At 38.9% G+C, this 24,257-nt stretch overlaps 1 protein-coding gene across 2 annotated transcripts in view; it reads right to left on the bottom strand.

Annotated features, from left to right (window-relative positions):
- The window catches only part of il16 (interleukin 16), a 40,823-nt gene extending 17,029 nt beyond the window's left edge, over positions 1–23,794 (bottom strand). The window contains exons 1-10 of one of the 2 annotated variants that reach the window (XM_052134533.1): positions 23,587–23,794; positions 11,435–11,832; positions 9,119–9,231; positions 8,849–8,978; positions 6,707–6,817; positions 6,137–6,245; positions 5,062–5,210; positions 1,325–1,435; positions 513–627; positions 263–336 (exon numbers count right to left, since the gene is read on the bottom strand). In XM_052134533.1, coding sequence (XP_051990493.1) covers positions 263–336; positions 513–627; positions 1,325–1,435; positions 5,062–5,210; positions 6,137–6,245; positions 6,707–6,817; positions 8,849–8,978; positions 9,119–9,231; positions 11,435–11,832; positions 23,587–23,599 — 1,323 coding nt within the window. In that variant the 5' untranslated portion in view covers positions 23,600–23,794. Of the gene's footprint in view, positions 1–262; positions 337–512; positions 628–1,324; positions 1,436–5,061; positions 5,211–6,136; positions 6,246–6,706; positions 6,818–8,848; positions 8,979–9,118; positions 9,232–11,434; positions 11,833–14,537; positions 14,677–23,586 lie in introns of those variants that run through there. The other variant, XM_052134541.1, reaches the window with a different exon arrangement.
- Between the last annotated feature and the right edge of the window lie 463 nt (positions 23,795–24,257).

Genomic DNA, 24,257 nt, shown 5'->3' with positions numbered 1-24,257 from the left:
TATATATATATATATATATATATATATATATATATATATATATATGTATATTTATTTTTACTGGTACACATTACTGATATTTACAATGTGTAAGAATGCTCACGTTAACAATATAACTATAAACTACTTATAGTGCTATTTTCCGATTATCGCAGTGAACGATATCTTTGGACATTTGGCTTGCTGGCTGTACAGGAGGTTCTTGAGCAGTTGACTCAACAAATCATCTGAAACATGCAACTATAGAGGTAACATTACTCACTTTAAACTTGTGTAAGGCATCTTCATGTGTCAAGCCATGCAGAGATTCACCGTTCAATTCCAATATCTCGTCTCCTGTAAAGGAGAAACACTAATACAGTTACCTAATATTAGTTTTCTATCCACTTCCGGCTAATGCAGCTGCAAGAGTTGATGGGAATGCATCATTTCGAGGTTAGTGCCGGGATAGGTCTGGATAGATATACTTATCCATTACCAATTACAGTATGAAATTTAACTAATGAGTCCACCTTCCTGTAGACGTCCATCACTGGCCGCTGCTCCTCCAGGAAAGATGGTCTTGACATAAATCCCCATCGGACCATTCATGCTGTCTCTACCTCCTACTATACTGAATCCCAGGCCCTGAAATACAATGAGCAATTTATATATTGGATTCAATGCATACATATGTATAATATGAATGAAGGGACAGATAGAATTTTCAGACTTTTTTTTTATTTTGGCATTTCCTGCACTGACTTTGGGGGGAAATCTGTTAAATTAATTAAAATATGGAAAAATGTGAGGGCCTACAATCCTGTGTGTAGCTGAAAACATAATCAAAGTAGCCAAAATATTTAATAAAAGGAACACAGGAGGGTGTAGGATGTGTAGAAGTGTGAATGATGGACTTTACAATTCCTTGTTTTAATTTATTTACAAAACAAATATTTTAATTAAGAAATATTTTGAAATTAATGAACTGGACTGCATAGTGATGGAAAAGCAGCCAACGATTATTGTTGACCAGTATTTATGCGAACTTAAACACTTTTTAAAAAGCATCCCAGTTGTCACCCCATGAAGTTGGTTGAGAGAATGAGAGTGTGTGTGGAGCTATAATCTAGTCAAAGGGTGACTACTTTCAAGAAGCTAATATAAAAGATTATTTTGAAATATTATTATTTTGGTCTCTATATAATGCAATTTTTTTTGTTTGTGTTTTTCATAGTTTTGATGACTTAAAATATGAAAAATAGTAATTATAGAGAATGAGTTGGTGCATCATAATTTTTGACTGATAGTGTATGACATAATGCATGTATATGTGTTTGGTTACCTTGCCGTGGCCCTTCATGAGGACGATGTTGGAAATGATGAAGGCCTGTACACTACTACAGGAGTGGACCAAGTGTGCAGAACTTAGAGAGCGAGATGGTCTAACCACAGCCTTTGGAGACAGACGACAAATAAACTGAATAACTAAATCATCTGGTAAGCAGGTCAACTGCAAGCAGAATTTTTTTTTTAAGTGGTGTACGGGCCAAAAAGTTAAAATGGGATGTTTTTATTTCATAGAATTCTGCTAAACAGATCAGGGGTGAACAATTTGTGTTACAGTATGCAGTTCCCAAGGCATTCAATAAAAATAGCCCCTTTGCCGATGTGGAAAGGGAAAGCACTTTGGAGAGAACACTTTTAGAGAAATACAGAATCCTTGCCTTGAGTGTATATTTGTTAATCTTGGAGCACTTACTGTAACATCTATTTATTTAATTTTCCAGTCTAATAATGCCATTATCAAATAAAGTGAAACAGCTGAAAGGCAATTCACTCTCATTCAGATCGGTTCGGTTAAAAGTCCTGGACTGGCAGTCAAGACAGAATCTACAGTTATGTATACTTAGTCCTATCAGTATATTTTACATCATTTAATATAAATATATTTTTATAGAATTAATTACATGATTTGCGGATTAATCACGATCAATCGCATAAATTAATATTTGCAGAGAAAGGCACCCAAAAAAAATGTATATACTGTATATAAAATGCAATATATAATGAATAAAAGTATATATGTTCTGTATTTATATATATATATCTATATTATAATTCAGATAATTTAAATAAATTACATTATTGTGGTAGTCAGGTAAACCATTGATAAGACAAATCAAAAAGTGGTTTTAGAAGGCAATATATTGTTTATTTACATATTATTGAACATAAGACCATCATTGGCCTACAGCAATCCATTTTGGAATCGAATTCATCAATCTGTCTGAGGTAAACTTATTATAAGTGTATTCTAAGGACACTTGTCTATGAACACATGCAACGGATATCAAATTCTTTGCAGCACGAGATAAGGAGTGTGGGTGGAGGGGCTATTGCTGCATACAATTGATTCCTCACTGCCCCACCCATATATCTACAGCTTCACCGGCTGGCATTGGTCAAGCAGTGGAGCAGAAAATCCAGTAAATGGAGAAGGTGGGGGAGACTGCCCGAATTGATGACACCCTGGATCACATTGCTGGCCCCAGTTGGTTTAGCTACTTTGACCTTCGAAGCAGTTATTGGCAGGTGGAACTAGCATAGGATGCCTAGCCCAAGACTGCCTTTACCACAAGGGCTTTATAAGTTCCGGGTGATGCCGCTCAGACTTTTCAATGGCCCTACTACCTTCAAATGCTGAATAAAGTGGGTACTAGTAGACTTCCCTCAAAACTGCTGTATATGGATTATCTACTAGTACATGCTCCAGACTTTGGAATGGCCGGCAACACCTCCAGGAAGTCTTTGCTGCCATCTGCTAAGCCAGAATTTGCCTCAACCTCAAGAAAAGCCACCAAATGCACTGAGAAACAATCTTCTTGGAGCAATTTGTGAGCGCTGAAGGAGTGGTCATGGACCCGGAAAAGGTGACAGTGGTGCAATACTGGCCTGTGGCAAAGGACGTTACTGAATTATGCAGTTCTTTTGGGCTGGCAGAGTACTACCCCTGGTTCACGCCAGACTTCTCCACCATCGCAAGTCCATTGCACCGGTTGATGGAGAAAGGCCAACTGTTCCTCTGGAACGCTATGTTTGAGGAAGCATTCTGCCAGCTGCATGAAGCACTGTCTAGTGCCCCCGTGTTGAACCTGAAAACCCTTTTATAATATACACCAATGTAAGCAACGTGTGGTTCGAGCAGTGTTATCTCAGGCAGCTGACGACAGGGAGCTAGTTGTTGCCTATTACAGACATGTATTGAATAGAGCTTAAAGGAACAACTGTGTCACCCATCAGGAACAGTTGGTGGTGGTGGTGCAGGCGCTCCACCACTTCCGACCACATCTCTAGGGGAAAAGTTTCCAGCTGTGCACTGACCATGCCTCACATACTTGGCTTCTGAGTTTCAGAAAAATTACCTATGGCACTGAAACCACAGTTGAAAGTCTACTACTCCCAGTGGAAAACTGTCATCCTCCATGATGGTCTGCTGTACCTTTGAGTGGACAGGCTAGTTACTGTACCTGCAGTTGCTGGTGCCCCACTCCCTGAGACCCCACGTCCTGCAGATGTTCCATGGCTCAGTGGGGAATGGCCAGCGGAATTGACGTGTCAGTGCTACTGCGCAGGATGCAGTGAAGATTTGGAGCTCCAAGCAGCAGTGGCATGCCCTGCTGCAGCAAAACTTTAGTTTATGTGCCTATAGGGAGGATGGGGGCCCACATCCTTGTCCCCTTTTTTGTCTTGGAGGCTAGGAAACGCTAAGTCTTAGTCGCCATGGACTACTTCATAAAGTGGCCTGAGGCTATGCAGTTCCTGATCAAAGTTTAGCAATGATGCCAGGGAAGTTGGTGGAAGAAATGTTCTGGGACTAGGTTTGTAGTAATATTGATGTTCGGGAGGTGTTGTGCACAATAGAGTAAAGGACCCCGGTACGGCTATCTGTTAGAAGGGGCAGTGTAGCGTCCCATCATTACTGTTGTGGCCATTGTTCTGATCGGCTGTTCATGTTGCAAATGATTATGGTTAACCCTTGTTTTATGTTACCATCCAGCAAAAGTTTAGTGGTTTTGGAAGAGTCATTTTGTGAGAGCATTTAAATAATAAATAAATCTCTGTTAGAAACACAAGGATGAATATGGGGAAAAAGACACCCTCATAAAGAAAGATGATCAAAAACAGCAAAAGTTTCTATATTGCCGCTCATGAGTTAAAAAAAATTGCCTTTAATAACATATTGTAAAAAAATCATCGTTAAAGTCACATATTGCACATATGTTAAAGAGGGACACTAAAGGCACCAATTTCCCACAAAATGATTACAAAACTATATTTAGGCAAATTATGCAAATAATTATGTTAAGTATTTAAGAAAATAACTTAATAGCGATGTCAATTTTAAAGCGAGGTAAAAAAGTATTTATAACATTATGCACAAATCTAATTACGTTAAAATGATGAGTGACACTACGGTCACATTTCAGCACTTCACAAAGTGTGTCCTTGCGCATTCATGTTAAGTGCTGTTTTGGGAAACGCGCTTAAATAAAAAATAACAAATGTTATCATCATGACCATGACATTTTTCAAAAGACTAATTTTTAAATATTTTCAATAATGTTTGGAGTTGACATGGGAGGGAGCTTTGTGATGTTAACATTAACATTGTAGCATGCCTATGTACACAGTAAAACGTTGTAGCCTGCAACTGGCTATTTACATTACAAGATCTATATACTATAAAATATACTACAAGAACCCTTAAAAGTAGTTTTGATGGTGTAACCTAATTTATTCAGGAAATTTATATTTTGATATGAATAAAACAAGTAAATTTTGATGTTTCTATATGAAGCACATTTTGTAGGTTAACATTTTTTTTTTCAGTTTACAGTATACTTTTATTTTTTGAAATATTAAATAAAATGTTGTTTTCCATTATATTTTCCTTTAAATAAACTGCATAGCATGTACAATAACTATATTTCACTATTCCGTCATTCTTAGTTATGCTTAATTATGTCTTATATCTCTACGCAGTATTCCAGAGTTCACAATCCTGTAACTCCCTCTCACCTGTGGAATGCTGTGAGGGAACTCCAGCTGCTGGGAGAGAGACTTCCTATTGCCGTAAAAGCCTGCGGTGGTGTGGGCGTGACACGGGAACAGCTCTGGCGTCTTCATAATGATGGTATCCAAGTCTCCGATCCAGTACGGGTGAACGCCTAAAACCATGTGGATTCGTGAAGTTACATAAGACAGTGTCCTCTAGATGTTGGATAATGGAAACAGCTGGACAATGTAAAAATAGCATGAACATGGGAGAAGGTTTCAATATACTGTTGTGAAGCAAGAGTAGGATATCATCTGTTTAATTTCAGGAGGACAAAAACATGTGTTTGCATCTTTCGGGGAAAATCCTCATGAGCTTTTGAAGTTATGTAAGTGGCCTTCTGCATTGCCTTGTTGCATGTTTGTAATTTTTGAGGGATTGGGGGTGGGGGTGCTTGTGCTCACCAAGTATCCTAGGTGATATCTGACATGATTCCCCCTTCATATGATAAAATGCAATCAATCATAAAGTCTAATATGCGTACAATTGTTTAATTATGCATTAAATTAAATAAATCACTAGTAAAGTTGAAAAAAGCTGGTCTAGTAGTGGTATGACTTTGAGGAAAAAAGTGGCCTGTGTTTGAACTGCAAATCAGCATATAAGTCAAAATCAAATAAAACATTTATTTACTTTCTTAATACACATTCTTGGTATTTTTCATCAAAAGGTAATAACTTTTGTTTTTAACAACTTTCGTTTTTGGCAGATATAATCAATTCCTGATGGATAAAATCAAGTCACACTTTTTCGGATTGAATATTCTGTTGCACTCAGAGATACATCACATTACAGAAGTACTGTAAAATGGTTGGGAATTATAAATGTCTTCACTTCCATTGGTATTTGTCGCTTTGTGATGCTTCTGAACTTTGCTGCAACGTTCACTGTCATTTATGTCCCTGGAAATTGTCAACTCTAATTGAAAATGAATAGCTTTGACTTTTTCACTGCTAATCACGGTCAGCGTGAACTCCCATTCATGTTGGGTCTCAACAGCCATTGTGTATATAGTGCATTCATGAAGGCTTCTCTTACTGGTGGAGTTGGAGCGAGATCTCTTGCAGGAGGTCTCTTGACAGTTTGGGTCCTCGCTCTCATTTTTAGAGTTCTTGCTGTCATCTTCTGACACCTGAATAATTGGCATCTACAAATAAGAACAAATGGTCTGAACTTTTTGTCATGTTTGTAGATTTGTGTGTCAATCAGTGGGCAGGGCAGATTTATATTATTTAAATGTGAGCGTGACAAAGGAACATGGAGTCATGCAAAAATAAATAAAGGTTGATGCGTACCAAGGAGATATTGACAATTATTGACAGTTGCTTTTCAATGTTGCAATTTGCCACATTAATACAGAATTCAAATTTTGATAAAAGTTTCATTAAACTATAATATACAGTATAATTATATCTTCATATACAGTATGCATATACTGTATATACCCTTGCTTTCAAATACAATGATTCTTACTGTGATATGAGATTTTGGGCACCCCCTACATTGAAGCAAATCATATGACCCTAATCTGGCTAACAACATAAATCAGAAATCTCTCTGAACTTGAGGAACAAATGAAGTGTTCAACAAATATAATTTCCCCCCCACCTTCAAGTTATTGTTGTTTCCAATCGTCTCCTTTTCTCCACAACTGTAGCCAAGCTCATCTGATTCATTGATATTTGTGAACAGAGCTCTGTTTTCATGAGGAAAGAACTCCTACAGAAAAAAAAAAAACAAACTTTGTGGAAGAGTACAATTAGATCATTGACTTACTGTAAGATTCTGTGTCTCTTTTTCACCCTGGATTAAAATACTTCCTACTGCGTCTGTTCAATGTCTTTCCTTACTGAATGGATTCTGTGTTGTGTTACGCAGTTAAGACTGCTCATTGGTTAAGCTCTGCTCGAGAAGGTGTGGAACAACGTTTTGCATTTGAACAAACCCTTAACCTTAAGCATTAAACTTTGGCACATCCTGTCTGTGCTACTCAAATCATGTGGCTTTGTTCAGGAGAGGTGCACTATTATTTTTCTAAGCAATCAGACTTATTATATTTGATGGTAAAACAGGCAACATATATTCATATACTTACATTAAAGGAGGCAGCTGAGCCATATCTAGGGACCAGGATATCATTACAAATTTGGGATGAGCTCATTTCACTTGGGCTAGCAACCACCCAGAACACCCTTACAACAGTCTAGCAGCACCTTACCAACCACTTAACAAGTTTTTTGCAGAACTCCAAAGCAAAATCATAACTTTTTCTAAAAATAAATAACTGTAAGTTTAAAATGTTTTCCATTCAAATGAGTTCTTTACTTTTTACAAGGCAATCAGTTTCCTGATATTTTTAATGATTAACTGAATAAAATGGCTGACTAGAACCATTCTAAACTTTTCTAATATTCAATACAACACTCTAAGGCATTCCTATTTTGGGGATTTTTTGAATCAAAAAGGAACAGTAGGCATTTTGTTCAGATATATCACTGCCTGATTTACACAGCAATGTACGCCTTCTGTCAGAGACATAGCAGAGAGCATAGGAGTGAAGTTATTTGGGGAATTTTGCTGGTTGTATGACATTTACAGGATGCTTAGAATAATTGCCCTTTGGGCTGAACTAGAATCAGCCATCTTGAGCAATTATATAATAAACCACAAAATATGCTCTCAGATTAGTGCTCAGAGTAATGTTTTGATGTTTCAAGTGGACATGCAACTGATAATGTCTTCAGTATGGATATTTCACAGAATAAGACTAGTATTTAAGAGAGCTGAACAGGGTAATTGTTAGGGTAAGTTCAAGGTTTTTACATCAAGCTAAGGACATAACAATTATCATAGAGTGCTTGTCAAATCTTCACATTGTGTTTACGTTTTGCATTATAACAAGCTTTCGAACTAGTCCATTTCATAAGTAGACGCAGTATATATTGCCTGTTTAGCACAGTGAGTGAATTTTCTGTATGCATACATTTAGAGATGGCCTAAATGTGCATGTGGCATGGGGGGCGTGACCCTTAAGTCTCCCTCCGCCAACACTATAACGAGAGACAGGTGTTAAAGATCATTGTGAACCAGGTGAACAGACTTAACACTCTCTCTCCACAGACTGACACATGACCACGCCCCCCATGCCACAGTGCAGCATACAACGAGAGCACTCTGCACGGGATAGTGTATCCCATGCACTACCAGTAAATTTAGCTGCGATTTTCAAATTCTCTTTCTTGACTCGTTATTTAATTGTACAGTGAAATTGGATTAAAATGCTAAATTATTGTTTTTATTTTTGAACTGAATTAAACATGCAACATAGTGAAACATTTCCAAAACGCAGGATGGCAGGGGAAGAGTTATTTATTCATTAGGAAAGCAATGCCTGAAATAACTGAAAGATTCAGTAATATTCACCAGGAAAGCGCTACCTGATTAGTCAGAGAAACTATAAGCCAACCCTAACCCAACCCCTAAACCTAACCCAAATAAATCAGTTAGTGCTTTACTTATAAATATGAATCTTGCCCCACCATCCTAAATTTCACAAATCCTCCTCCAGGCAGCACATTTCTGTTATGCAAGTTCAGCTCCTATCTACTTGAATGGAGAAAGAACAAAATCTCATGTTCAAATAACACATTTCAAATCAGCAAAAAATTATCTTGTAATGGAATCAAACATTTAGCTTTTTTCACAAAGTGTTTGCAACAATGTAGCAACTTCTGTAGCATAATGTCTTACTTCAGTACTGGTAGTATGGATGGTCTTCAGGGTGCATTTTCTCTCTGCATGAGATTCCAGTTTTGTGTGATCGTTTATAACTAGTCCATTAAATGGGGCAAGCTTGTCACCAAAGTAGATATAAGTGTCCCTAGAGACAGAAAACAAGACATTTTGTGCATTGTATGCTTTGTGTACGTGCATGTTTCTGTGTACATGCTTCATGGGAACATGTGAAGACCACATTTGTTAGGACAACATACAAACTAGTAAAAATTAGGTGATTACTACCTGTGTAAATCTTGAGCAACAGCACCACCATTGTTGCCAGACTGGAGTTTATTATCACCTCCTTGTAGGCCCTCCTCCCGTGTGGCTACACACATTCTCCAGAAACTGCTTTCCTGTTTTAGTGAAACCCCCAGAACAGTCAAACAAGGGCACTACTATTCCACCATATAAAAAGAGCCGTTAACAATCAAAACTCCTGAGTTAAAGGTTTGACAGCTGAAGAAAATGTGAACATAATAACCATGATCTATTAGACCATGAACTACATAAGTGACATTTACAGGGCTCTGCAATAAAGAACTTCAATGTTTCAATGAATCAGATTAGATAAGTATTTAAGAGAGCCAGAGAGGCTAATTTTACTATGGTAAGTTCATATCAAGTTCTTAGGAAACAAAAATTGCCATAATTTGTAAAATTATTTTATAGACATTTTGGGTTATAACAAACTTTGCAGAACAGTCCCTATTCTCAGCAGTAGATGCAGACTGGTTATACTCGGAACGACATGTTTTACCATACTGCATATACTATTTATGCAATATGCTGTGTGTTAGCAATATTGTTCACAGAATGTATAGTTTCAATGAGCAGTATACAACTAGTGCACACTGTATCCCTGAACACACTGAATCCAATGCCTTCAACGTGACCCTTCATTTCCAGTGTGACAAATGAACTGGAAGTAATATTAGCTTGTCTCATTATTTGACCACACAGCCAAGAATTATTTGCACAAAATAAATAAAAAATGCAAAATACCATTATTTTCAAGATAGAACGTCAATCACTCAAATGAACAAAGAAGTAATATTGTGAATGTGACAATAGAGCAGCAACTGTTCCAAATGTTTATCATTGAAAGCTGATATAGAATAATACAATTTAATTATGACAAATAAGTGAAGACTGATAATAGCTCAAATAAAATATTGAACACAATATTTACCGGTACACAAAATAAAAAAATTTTTAATTAAAGACTAAAGATATTTATTATCAGTTAATGTTAGGTTTTGCATGTGATACAGGAAGAAATCATTTTGTTAATTACCTGCATGATTACTGGCCAAAGCCAATAATCTCAAGTTATAAATGTAAGTGTAAACGTAGTTCTAACAGGAAGATCTCAAGATATATTCATCAGGAATCATATCCAGTCACAATACAGCCTCCGCTTCATAAGCCTTCCAGCTGCCTCTCATTGTTCACATACCCCCCACCCCATCTCCACCAGTTTATGTCCTGTCCTGAGTGGGAGCAAGCTCCACTCCGCTCCCCTGTCGCCATCGCCTTGCAGGATCTGACAGTTCAAGCAGCATTGGAGCACTGAACCGTAGGACGGGGCTTGTGTCAAATTATATAAATATCTTTTAATTTGTGTTATTCCAATAATCTTAAGAATTACTGATAGAAATAGAGTACATGATATATTATATACTATAGAGATGTATGCAGTACACTACCATTCCATTCCAAATTTCTTATTCATAAAGTCACAGCAGTGTCATTACAAATTAAATGTTGTTATAATAGTTTTTCAAATGTGCAAAGGTCATGGTGGTGTTTTATTAGCGTGTCATGCTCTGGGACTTTGCCTGTGCCCCAGGGTGGTCCAGGTGGCATTACAAGAAAGTACTATGTGACCTGTATGAGTTCTCCATTCTATGTCTTTCTGTTTCACAACAAGCCCTCTTTTGTGCAGGAGTAATGAGCTGGGCAAAACCACAAATTCTCCCATCATAACGGCCACGTGAATATGATTTATTTTGCAGAGACAACCCAGACAATTGAGCATCAGCATTGAAAAACAGACATTCTTTAAATACTTTAAAGAATCACACAAGTCTCAATTTCAGCATTAGACAATTTCCAAAAAGTTTATAGGTGAAACTGGACTGAAAGATTTTATATTCTTATTGCATACAATATCTTGATTACACTTTTTTCAATAAGGTTGTATTGGTTAACACTAGTTGACTGTATTAGTAAACATTAACTAAGAATTAACAATACAGAATTTATTAATCTTAATCTTATTATCATACTAATATTTAAATTAAAAGTATAGGTTAACATTAGTTAATGCATAGTGAACTAACATAAACTAACAATAGAGTGGAATAGACTTCTGCAACTTCAGCTTCCTGCAGTTTTAAATGCGCTTCCAGAACATGACACACTAAAAAATCTAAAATCTGAAAACAGTCAGCAAAAAGCTATTTCTACCTGTAAAACTCACAGAGTTGTACTACTGTACATTAATGTCATCTGACGTAAGAAAAGAAGAATCCCTGCTGCTGTGGTTATACATACCTTGATGGAGAAGGACCTCCTCATTGGTCTTTTGGGTCCCTGCTGAGATGCTTGCAAAGGGGCCTGTGCACTGATGCTCCTTGTGATATATTTTTCAGAATTTCCAAGAGACCCTTCTAATGGCTCTTTGTAGTATCCCTCATCAGGACCACCATCCCAGGCCTCACAGTACCTCTCCTCCGGGCTAGACCCGTCCTCATTGGTACTGGAGCTGCAGATGATGAGCGACCGAGACAGAATGGACATTTTTTTGGAGCGCAGTCCAGGTTTCCCCTTCTCCATCCTCTTGGTTCTCCTTCTGTGATGCAGTTGCTGGTGGTGGGTATTTCTCAAAGGCATGATGGCCACAGAGGGAGTTTCTCTCCCAGGAAGCATCACTGCTAATGGAGGGGGCCGCTCTGCAGAAGAGAGCAATTAGAAAATTCAGTTAGGAGTTCGTCCTGCCAAGTGTTTTCAGAAATCACAGAGGCTACAGCCACAGATAGAGAGCTTTTCTTCTCTGCTCAATGGTTGGAGAAAAAAATGAAAAACATTGCCATATCATATGACTGTGATCTTGGCAGGGAATCTGTTACCTTCCAAACCATTATATAATATATACTGTATACTGTATATACGTTTATTTTGCTTTTGTTTTTCTCATTAGAAAGTTATAAGTTGACCATCTTACCTTAAAAGATACTCCTCAAGCATATATATATATATATACACTGATCAGTAACATGTACAAAGGGTACGAAGCCTAATGTTTTTGATCTTTCTTTACAGATGGAGTATGGAGTATGCAGTAAAGGGATCGAGTTGTCATGCATTATAAATGACTGGCTGCACATACAGTACCAAGACATGTGAGATGAGCTAATATCCATTTTGACATGTGGGAATATACTATGACGGCTAGTGCCTAACATGAATGTACTTTCTGGACAATACATTAGGGTAGAATGATGTCATGGTCAACTGGTGGTGAGAATAGGTATTACAGTAACACAAAGAGAATATTGCATGTGTAATACAGCATGTCCTCTCATATGTGCATTAAAAGTCAAGTCCCTTTGTATTTTTTTCCCAATCAATTCAAATGTTTAAATGAACTTGTGATAATATAAATTAAGCAATATCACATTCACATAGCAGGAATGCTGCTGTACTGAATATAAGCACAGCTGTGATTCGGTCATAGGAACAATGCTGTGCAAACATGCTGATATTCAGACCAACGGCACAATTAAAAACCAAAGTTTTCTTTGTGTGTAGACAAGCAATGCATGGACTAGAATTCAGTTTTCAGTCAGTGAATTCGGCCAACAGTAATTTCTAGCTTTCATGATACTTTTATGGTGTGTGTGTTTTTTTTTTATTGATTTATGTAATTATTGACAACCATGGCCACTATGAACTGTAGTTGAATGGAAAATATGTGCATAAATATTATAATATTCTCTCTATAAATTTATTTGAAAAAAAAAAAATTACAGAATACAGGTTAGAAAATATTTTTCATTTTGGGGTAACCTATTCATCAATCTCTATTCTAGGACCCATTTTTTACCTCATCTATTTACCTAAACACATTTATTTGGCATTAAATATATATTTACATGGTGGCCAAAGTTTGGAATAAGGTACAGATTTTGATCTTATGCAAAGAAATTGGTACTTTTATTCACCAAAGTGGCATTCAACTGATCACAATATATAGTCAGGACATTAATAACATGAAAAACAACTTTTTTTCAGAACTTCTTAAACTACTTCAAAGAGTTCTCATCAAAAAAATCCTCCACATGCAGCAATGACAGCTTTGCAGATCCTTGGCATTCTAGCTGTCAGTTTGCCCAGATACTCATGTGATTTATTTATGTTTATTCTTGTTTATGAAGCTGTCAGCTGAGGACATGTGAGGCATCTATTTCTCAAACCAGAGACTCTGATGTACTTATCCTCTTGTTTTGTTGTACATCTGGGCCTTCCACATCTCATTCTGTCTTTGTTACAGCCAGTTGTCCTTTGTCTTTGAAGACTGTAGTGAACACCTTTGTATGAAATCTTCAGTGTTTTGGCAATTCCAAGCATTGTATAGCCTTCATTCCTCAAAACAATATTTGACCGACGAGTTTCTAGAGAAAGCTGTTTCTTTTTTGCCATTTTTTACCTAATATTGACCTTAATACATGCCAGTCTATTGCATATTGTGGCAACTCAAACACAAAGACAATGTTAAGCTTCATTTAACAAACCAAATAGCATTCAACTGTGTTTGATATAATGGCAAGGGATTTTCTAGTACCAAATTAGCAAGTTGGCATGATTATGAAGGATCAGGTGTTGGTTGACTGCTGCTGGAAATGGGGCCTGTCTAGATTTGATCAAAAATTACTTTTTTCAAATAGTGAAGGTGCTATTTTTTACATCAATAATGTCCTGACTATACTTTGTGATCAGTTGAATGCCACATTGGTGAATTAAAGTACCAATTTCCACATTCCTTCCATGTGTACAGGTATATGTCCTTTTACATGGAAAGACAAAACACTTAATCTTGTTTAGATTGTTTATATGACAATTAAAATGTATTCTCCCCTATTTAAGTCTACAAATATTATGTCCTCCTCAAAATAAATTTTATCAGGCCAGCTTCCACTCTTGGCTTTTGATCACTGCATTACCTAGTGCCTGCATAGTTTAATCTGTCAATGGATGCTGCAAAAAGCCTTTTAAATCATCATAAGTGCACTCCTGATGTGAAGGAAGCAGTTTTATGTTACCTTCTGACTAAAATCTAATGAAGCATTGTATGTATCCATTGTGGAGAAGGCAGTCACAGAATACAGAAAATATCCATTCAAGATGGCAGGCTAAGCTAGAGACATTTTGATTATAAACATATTTCATTCAGTACCGAAAATATAGATAATATGGTTCTATCTAATATTTTTGTGTGCTATGTATTTTTACATTTTATATTAGAGTATTATGCTATCCAAACTCTATTGAAATATACGGTCAGTCACTTATGAGGTTCCATTTTCATTTGTATGCTCCCATAGAAGGCAGCTGCCTGTGTAGGCAGTAGACAGTAATGGAGCTCTGTATGTTTTACCATGTTTGTGGGTTCCTGCCCGAGGCAACTGGCCATCGGGAGAACCGGGATGCCGAAGGTGGCTACGATATGCATTGCAACAGCTTTCCCCAAACCTCTACCAGTCCACACAAGTCCTTTAAGATTGTTGCTTGTCAGACGGAGGAGCATTTTGTTTTTCTGAATGTCAGGACATCAGCATTTCTGTTGCTCCAATACCACCCCATCACGAGCATAGGCTAACATATAAAAAGAAAGATGTTTTTTGTCAAATAGGTCTATAGTAAGACAGCCTGATCACAAACACCAAAATTACAGATGGAAATAAAAACTGAAAAATGACAAACATCTGCATTCACATAGGGAAAACAATAAAGGTGGGTTATAGTACGTCTTTCTCTTTTTAGATTACTAACCTATAGGCCATGCAAAAAAATTTAAATTCATAAAGGCTGATAATATTTATATTTCCCTATGGATAATGCACAAACATGACATCGATTTCTCTAATTGTATCCAATTGTAGCTGATTTGGATTGAAACATCACAAAAATATCAATTTAAATTGTTCAAACTAGTAAAACTGTAATTAAAATAAAGCTGTACACAAAATGCATGATAAATGTAAAGAAAAAACGTGTTAAGAAAATGCAACAATGTATTTTTTTTATTTTTTTTAATTTAATTATCTAATTCTGTATTTAAATCAGGGAATAATGCTTTTGTATTGCTGAAGTTTTACACAAGTATTTTCTGCTTAGACTATTTATTTATTAAAACGTTTTATTTAAAATGAAAAGAACACTGAAAGAGCTTAAGTAGAACGATAACTTGGCACAATGTTGCTATGGTGCATACGCGGAGCAGATTTATTTCCAGGTGAACTGGGGTGCGAGAGAGGAGCGGACTCTCTCATCTGGCCTTCATAATAGCAGTCACACTATACGGCTGCGATGCTAAACTTCTGACACTGCCAAATCTTTGTTGGAGGATAAAGATCATCCAAAAGGCTATTATTATGCTGTCGGTGAACATTGGAAGATTGACAATTTTGCCCTATGACAACAAATTTGTCTCAGATGGCAGAATCGTGTCCAAAATCATGCAGTGTGCACCGGGCTCAATCTAACTTTGAGTTTCTTAAAGTGATAGTTTCCCCAAAAAAAAAATCTCTCATGATTTACTCACCCTCCTGGCATCCCAGATGTGTAAGACTTTCTTTCTTCTGCAGAACACAGTTTAAGATTTTTTAAATAATATTTCAGGTATGTAGGTCCTCACAATGGAAGTGAATGAGTGCCAAAAAAGTCTAGTCTAGTGCTTTAAGTCTATTCTGCCGGCAGGTCATCCCCATCTACCTGGACGAGGGAGGGGACAAGGGGAGGGAAACAGAAATAATTTAAATGGGGGGGTACTTCCTGTAACAGTGTAGTACCCCCCCAAAAAACTGTAAAATTTAAAAGAGGGAAAAAGCCAACACAGAGCGACAGTGAGAGAGAGAGAGAGAGAGAGAGAGAGAGAGAGAGAGAGATGAAGAAAAAAAAAAACTCTTACTCGGCAGTTCTCCGATATGCCGCAGCTTGTTCTTCGGCCACTCCTCCACCCTCTATCGGACGACAGCTGCGCCTTTCCGGGCTTATCAGAGGCAGTCTTCCAGCCCCTGGCGGACGGAATGCCCCGCCGTGTTCTCGGGGAACAGAAGGGGTCTCCCCCACCCCTGGCAGCAGCCCTGACCGCTCCAGGTGGTCGGTTAGGAGCCCCTTCTCCCCTCGCGGTCAGCGGCTGCTCCGTTGGGGTGGACGGTAGTGGCGAGAACTCTACTATGGCGTGTCCCTCTTCCTTCCCGGGCTTCGGCACCAGTGTAAAGGTATTCAATGGAAAGGAGGTATCGAGAACCGGCGTTTCAATATAAATAATAGATAATGATAAACTTAAAAGAAGACACAAACACACACATGACGGACATGTCCATAAACAATCTCTCTCTCTCCCGCACGATCCTCTGCAGTCGACCTTTATCCCTCGGAGGCTTAATTAGCCTAATACGGGACCTGGTGTGTAGGATCACGACCCGGCTCCGCCCTCCGCCCTGCCACAGGAGCATAAAAGTAATCCATATAACTTCAGTGGTTAAACCTGTGTGTTCAGACACTATATGATAGGTGTGTGTGAGAAACAGATCAATATTTAAGTTATTTTTATCATAAATTCTCCTCTCTTCCCATTAGGAGCGAAATGTATTAAGATCGTGAATCGCCAAAACGATTCACGATCTTATCGTCCACTGAAGTGGAGATTGTCTGAGCAGGGAAGAGAATTCATAGTAAAAAAAAACAAAAAAAGGACTTAATATTGATCTGTTCTCACCCACACTTTTTGAGTGAACTATTCCTTTAACTCAAAAACAGTACTGCATGAATCATGTACTGGGTCATTCATGATGAAATATCAGTTCTTGTGCTTGCCTGTTTTATGATAGAACAAAAGTAGCTTATCTGCCAACATGTGTTGCAAGGACTGAAATCAGCTCTCTAGCTGATTGTCGTAGCACTTTGCCTCAGATATCTGGGACTCTTTTTAAGTTTTGTTGACATTTTAGACTACATGAAATTTTGTGGCTTTTTATTTTTTGTGTTTTTGATTTGAAGTCATCTACGTATGTGCTGTTGTATTACTGAGCATTGTCAAAATTGACTTTTAGCACATATAAATATTTAGAACTTGCAGTCTTTCTCTTCTGTGAAGACAAACCAAAAATCCAGATGAATGATTTTGCACTAGAGGTCTGCATTTCCGTGGAAATCCCGCAGGACCCGATTAGTTCCATTTCGAAGAAACTTCGATGTTGCGTAATGACACAATCGTGACTACGTCAGTGGTCTCACATGGTAACATATAGCAACTCCGGCCAGAGTTATTGACATTGTGGGTTTGGCCTCTCACCAGGGCTCTCTTTTGAATGATGCCTGCTGTGGTTGATACCATATTAAATGCCAAGGCTCCATCAACGAAAAGGCTATATACGTTTAAATGGCATGTTTTCGCTTATTGGTGCGCAGCACAGAGTTTAGATCCAGTCCACTGCCTAGTTGATTCAGTACTGGTTTTTGCAGGAGCATTTTTGGGCCGGGGTTACCGCTGTAACATATTTACGCATTTTTAAGTTTACGCAGCCATTATAGTGTCTTAGCACGCACTGGTGATTGGAGTTTCTATTGGAAAACATTTTCTTGTCTCTTGTTTTATGTGTGGAGCACGCAGGCTTAGACGTTTTTGTCCCTTCTGTGTCCCTTTATGGGATATTACTATGATGTTATTGCACTTTTCCATTGCACGTTACAGTTCGACTCATCTCAACTCTACTCGCTTGCTTTTACACTGCAGTTTAGTGTCCCTCAACGTGGGTGGGATTATAGGATGATTGTCATAGTTGTGGCACCTCTATTGCTGTGACATCATCTTAAACATGACACAAACTGACCATAACAATAACACGACCGCTAGCTGTTAGCTACTAGCTCATTGTGCTGCATAAAGCAGTTGCTGCATGGTGATTTTACACAAGTGTAAAAATTGGCTTGGTTGTTTTAGAAGCAAGCTTAAGTTAACATAACAAAACATACCATCCTCCATCGTGGATCAACATCAGTCCAGGGCACTCTCCCTCCCATTGCTCACTGGTTTAGATAGTGTCCATTTGCTCGAACCACTTCCACTTTTCCTTGAAAGTTCTGTAGTCACTTTTAAGTTTTTCTAACTTTTCCCTACACTGTTGGTGAGTCCGGTGGTAGCCATTTGTGGGCAACAGCTGAGACACTTCCTGAGAGACTTTTTCATTTCGCTTATCGCTAACGAGTGGACCGTCTGCACCTCGTTTATTGACCACGGTGTGGTTTTTCTATTTTCACAATTCGAAAGTTACGTGAACAAATGATACTGCTATTGCTGTTGCTGACTTTAAAACTAGCAGGTTGATGTCACGTGTCGGAAATCCAGTGACGCTGGTAGTGACGATTCTCCCTGACCAATCAGTGATCTGCAGGATTTTGACATTTAGTATTGGCTCGGCTCCCTTGGAACCTCGACCGAGGTGTAATAAAAAAAAGTATCATGTACCAGGTACTATCTACAGTGTAAAACCCCAAAGTAAAGCAAGCTGAGTCGAGATGAGTTGAGCTGAACCGTGCAGTGGAAAAGCCCCTTTAGGCACATAGTCTTTTCTGGGTTTCACAGTGGTTTTTGAAAGACCCGGACCAAACCCAGACATAAATTGTCAACTGACAGTGCTTGCAAATCACTGACCTGTATTACTGAGATTAAATCCAGCTGTAATGTGGTCTTAAGAGAAAGGACACACAATTCAACATAGTCCAGAGGCTCTAAGGGAGGCCTCACAAGCACTTTTAGGACCAAAGTTAGGTCCCAAGTCGGGAGATGTGCCGCTACGGCCGGGCAAGAGAGATTTAGCTGCCCCGCCCCCTTAAGGAATTATTATTAAATCATGTTTGCTGGCTTCAGGTGTGAGATACGCAGATATAGTCGCCACATTAACTTTGAGCATTGACGGAGTAAGCCCTGCATCCAGTCACTCTTAAAGAAATGTACGAATTTCAGGTATGGGGCAGTTCACTGTGTCTTTGTCATGTGAAAAGCTCCAATTAGTGAACGCATTCCATTTCAGTGTGTAAATCTTGTAGATTGTGCTCTAGCCTGTAAAATGGTGTTCATAACCGTCTGAGCCAATTTTAGCTCGTCCGCTGTGCTCTGTTCAAAGGCCACACATGTAGGCTTCACAGCTCTATGGGTTTTTTAAGCCCGGTGCTGGCCCGAGACAGAGCGGGAGCGAGCCAGTTGTAATGAAGTACTGCTCAGTTTTGGAGCAAATGTCTCGTAGCATGTGAGTATTGCTGAGTTGTGATGTAGCGAGAAGCAAATCTATCCACAGAGCTGCCGAAAATGCTGGCTGGAGACACTGGAGCATCGAGCAGCTTTTTCCATGTCATTTATTTCTGTGAGGGTCAGCCAGATGTGACAATCCAAAACCCCCAGGTTGCTCATTGACTTGTCAATGGCCTGTGCAGTGACTTTTGCAGCTTGCAGTGCTAAGTTCGTAGCAGTGCGGAGCTCTTTTAACATCTCTGGATTGTAGCCTTGCTCATCCATTAGCTTGAGGAGCTTAGCTTGTAAAGCATGGAGTTCTGAACCTGCTTGGCCCGCCACTGAGTATGCTTCCCCAACCAGTGCAGATATCAGTCGACACGGCTTGGAAGGATGCAGAGATGTGCCGCTACGGCCTCTTCTGCAGGGGGTAATTTGGCATAACATTTGTCTTCCCTGTGGTCCACTTTAGTGAGGAGAGTGGAATCACTGTGCGAGCAAGGTGAATAGGGCGCGCGCCAGGATTTTGTCAGTTCGTTATGAACATCCGGGAAGAAAGGGGCAGATCTGCGGAATGCAGTCGCTTGACGACATCCTGACTGCAAGAACCATTCATCAAGGTGAGATTTGTCAGGTTCCTCTGGGAAGACCACTCAAGACCGAGCTCTTTGACCATCCTTGAAAGGACAATCATCTCCTTGTCAGTGGCACATGCAAGCTCTTTGCTCTCGCTGGGGGAAGGCCCAGCAACTTCCTCCATTGATCACTCACCAGATGCAGAGTTAGACATAACATCATTATCACCAGCATCAGAACTGCCGAAAGTGACAAGGATGTGTGCTCCTGCTGAGAGCCGATGTTAATCACGTATATACTGTATCGGCATAGACGCAGTATATGGAGATTGAGGGGCTCGCAGATCGCATGTGAGCACGAAACCAACTTCGTGGCCCCACCGAGCCTCCTCGTGTGATCCCTCGTGATTCACAAAATGTGTCCCTCACATAATGAACACTTATGGAATGACATCTTTAAAAAGAAGTGAACATGTAAGCGGCTCTTTTATAGATATACGTATATACAAACAACATCACAATAGCTTATAAGGATACAAAACTCCTGCCGAAGCGCTGCAGGGAATCAGGATGCTGAAGTGGCCCATTCAACTAGCAAAGCATAAAGCAGCGAGGAGGAGTAAATGGTTGCCGGAACACTGAAGGGGAGAGCAGAGTCTTCTCATTGCCGTGAAGATCCCGCCCGCTGATATGCGTATGTTGATGGCAAAGTAGAAGGCTTCTAGGCAAGAGATGAATTGCTGTCTTGAAGGAAGAAAATTTTGAGGAATGGTGTTTGCGTGCCCGCTTTTATACCGGACAGCTTTGTGCCTAAAAGGGCGGGGCTTAAACACCATAGCAATTTTAGAATTGCAGTTATTTTAGAAAGGTTTCAACTAGGTCGTATAGAAGTACCCTCCCCATAGCATCAGCTTAGTGATGCAATGTCAAGTGTACTGAGTCATAAGGGAACTATGGTTTATTAAAGGGGTTTCTTGCAACCAGGCCCTGTTCCCAAGATACTTTATCACTTGGGTCCCTCCTTTAATGTATGTTTATGGAAAAATGGATTGCGTATAAAAGTTGCACAACTCTCCTCAACAAAATGCACAATTTGATGAGGTAGGCTGAATTAGGGTTGCCACTCGTCCCGTAAAATACGGAATCGTCCCGTATTTGAGAATAAATTAGCGGGGTTTGTCCCGTATTTTCGGAGTTGTATTCAATGCAGCATCTCATGCAAATCATCCCACCGGCATTCTGTGAAGACTCGTCCTATTCTGCCCCTGATTGGGTAATACTCGCTGCCATCGTTGGATTGATTGGTTTGTTTCAGGTTCGCGGCCAATCAGAGTCAGAGGAGGGCGGGTCTCTTGGCAGAGAGTCGATTTGAAAGAATGGCGGAGGCTGCTCCAGATACCCCCGCGTCCAGCTGAAACGAAGCGGATGCAAAAGTACCGGCGAGTGGGAGGAATCAAATACTTGGCTGGAAAGTGTCAGCGGAAATGAGTATCAAGCCAATTGCACAATTTGTCGGCGAGTGTTCTCTGTTGCACACGGTGGCTTGTCAGATGTGCGACAGCATGCCTCGGGAGAACAACATTCCCGCAATGCTAGAGGTCACAGAAATCAAAGCACCGTCTCACAGTTCTTCATACCTCAATCATCTCCTTAGGCAGATAGACAGTTTTTTAATCACCTCAATAATTTTCTGATTGATTACATTAGATTTCATAGGCTGCCTATTTGTTAAGAAATAATGTTAAAAATGTTAATGAATCATGTTATGGTTATGGTATTCAATACAGAATTTGTTCTGTATTGAAGGTGGCAACCCTAGCTGACATTCATACATATAGCACAAACAGAACTAACAAAATACAGATTTTAGGTTAAGTTAGGTGTATTTTCTTCAAAATGTGTAAAGATCTTATTCACCTTTCAACTTTTCCAGAAGTGCAAGTAAACTTTTGTCTTAGTTAATATGAGGTTGTGAAAACAACAAGTATAATATTAATATATAATATACGTATCATAAAATGACAATTTCATGTCAATTACTCACATACCTATGTGTAAATATTTATTTAAAAAAATCTATGAAAACAAAGTTTGACAGAATATGTAAAAATATAAACAAATATAAATATTTTTCAAAAATGTTATTATAATAATAATTCCTCTTAATAAACATTCCTCCTAAATTGTAGATCTTTGCAGGTATTTTGCAGATTGCTCATATTTTCACTCTATGTGAGTTTGTTGCATCTTTATATCGGCAGTGTTTTAATTCCTTCCCCAGATTATTCTTGAGAAAAAGTGAAAAGCCCTATGCTTTGACAAGCACTGTTCTGCTATAATTTAAACAAAGTAAGCCTCAAAGACTCAAATAGCCACAAAGTAAAATTTTTCATGACTTATTTTCTGAATTTTTATCAGGTGAGAGCATTATTCAGTAAGCCGCACCTCAGCTCCCATTAATGATTTGCGGTTTGAATACATTATGCAAATGTTTATGTACTGCTCATAGCTTTACTGTTTGCCGATTTTTTAAACTGCTGTTATTGTATTTGTTGTAACTTGCAGTTATTTGTCATTTTGTGATTAGTCAGAGCTCATTTTATCCTTAATATATTGTTTTTGGTTGTCACCATTATTGTGATCTGTATGTTAATTAATGAATCCCATGCGAGTTACAGATAAAATTAATAAATTCAGAGACCATGCCACTGTGAAAGTGATTTCAAAATAAAATTAATTATCTGATTTCAAAATAAAAGCCTTTGTATTGTTTTGACTTTATAAAGTTTATTTAATTCTTGCTCTGTTATGGATTCTGCACAGCCATGTTGAAACCCAGGGTGGCACCTACATCACCTGTAGGACGGGCCAGTCCTTGCACAGCAGTCGGCCAGCCGGCCCAAATTACCCAGTAACCACCAGGAAAATGCCCGGTGCGCCCAATAGCCAGTCCGGCCCGTTTCCATTGATGCATTGTGGAGACTGCATGATTTAGCTGAGAGCACGTTGATGGTTCTGTATCCATCTGATCTAATTAAGGACATTTGCATCTGGAATTCAGTGCATGAGCAGGCACACAATCAAATAGACAAGCTTTGGGAAACGCAACAGTTTTGTGGCTATGGCTGCCTCATGCAATGTTTGCATGCAATTCAATTCTCTCTGCATGTGTTTGCTTGATGTCAGTCAACCTGTGTGTGCCAAATTATCCAAAGGCTTGGAGTCTGTTCCCTGTATAACAAGATAGTTCACCCAAAAATGAAAGTTGTGTTTCATGTTGTTCCAAACCTGCATGGCTTTTCTTTTCTCTGTCAAACACAAAAATAAATGCTTAGGCAGAATATTGACCTCAGTCACCATTCACATTTATTTTATATCCTTTCAGTGAATGTAAATGCTGAATATGGCTGTTAGTTCCTAACATTTATTTTGTGTTCAACAGAAGAAAGAATGTCATAGGAGCTTGGAATAACATAAGGATGACTAAATGATGACAGAATTTTCATTTTTGGATGAACTGTCCCTTTAACATTTGTTTTTTAGCTCTGATTCAGGTGTGGCTGAACATTGCGTTTTAGTTTCCTACTCCATTTCAGAGAAATTAGATAAACACTCACCGAAGCTGATCATATTGCCTTCTTGCAGCACCCACAAGGAGCCTTATCCCAAAGATTATCACTGTCTTGCAAGTCTCGTTCTACTAGCAGTTGTAGGGTATTCCAAAGGGAAGACACTGGTCAGTTCAGCATGTTAGAGGTCTGCTGCTGAACAAGTTCTCCTTCTGAGCTCAGAAATGTTCTGTCCTCCTCTTTCTCTCCTGTTCCCTCTCTCTCTCTCTCTTTCATTTAGAGTAGTGCCAGAGGCTGTCAGAGAGTTTCAAAGAGGAGCAATTGTAAATGACGCCCACCCTCCCTTTCCAGCGGCCAGCTGAACACAAGCGTTGTCTCATAGAGCGAGCCACCAAATCACAGCCCTCATTCTGTCTGACATTTGAGAGAGAGAGAGAGAGAGAGGCTATTATTAATATGTAAGTGACCTTACACATAGTCAACTCTCTGGCCTGGATGGTGACTTAAGTCAAAACTCTTTACTTGGTTTAAAAACTTCTGTTTTTAAAGACCCCATGAAATGGCTTGACAAGCAAAGTTTTCTTTCCTATGTGTGCACAGTACCAATTGTAACATGAAGTTGGGAATGATAAATGGCAGGACAAATCAAAGGGCTTGTGTAGAGCAGAGGAGGGCGGGGCCGGGCTGGAACAACGCACGCCCGGTCCCCAATCAGCCTG

Source organism: Xyrauchen texanus, chromosome 1 (genome assembly GCF_025860055.1).
Source record: "Xyrauchen texanus isolate HMW12.3.18 chromosome 1, RBS_HiC_50CHRs, whole genome shotgun sequence".
NCBI lineage: Eukaryota > Metazoa > Chordata > Actinopteri > Cypriniformes > Catostomidae > Xyrauchen > Xyrauchen texanus.
This window is presented reverse-complemented; position numbering and strand designations above follow the sequence as displayed.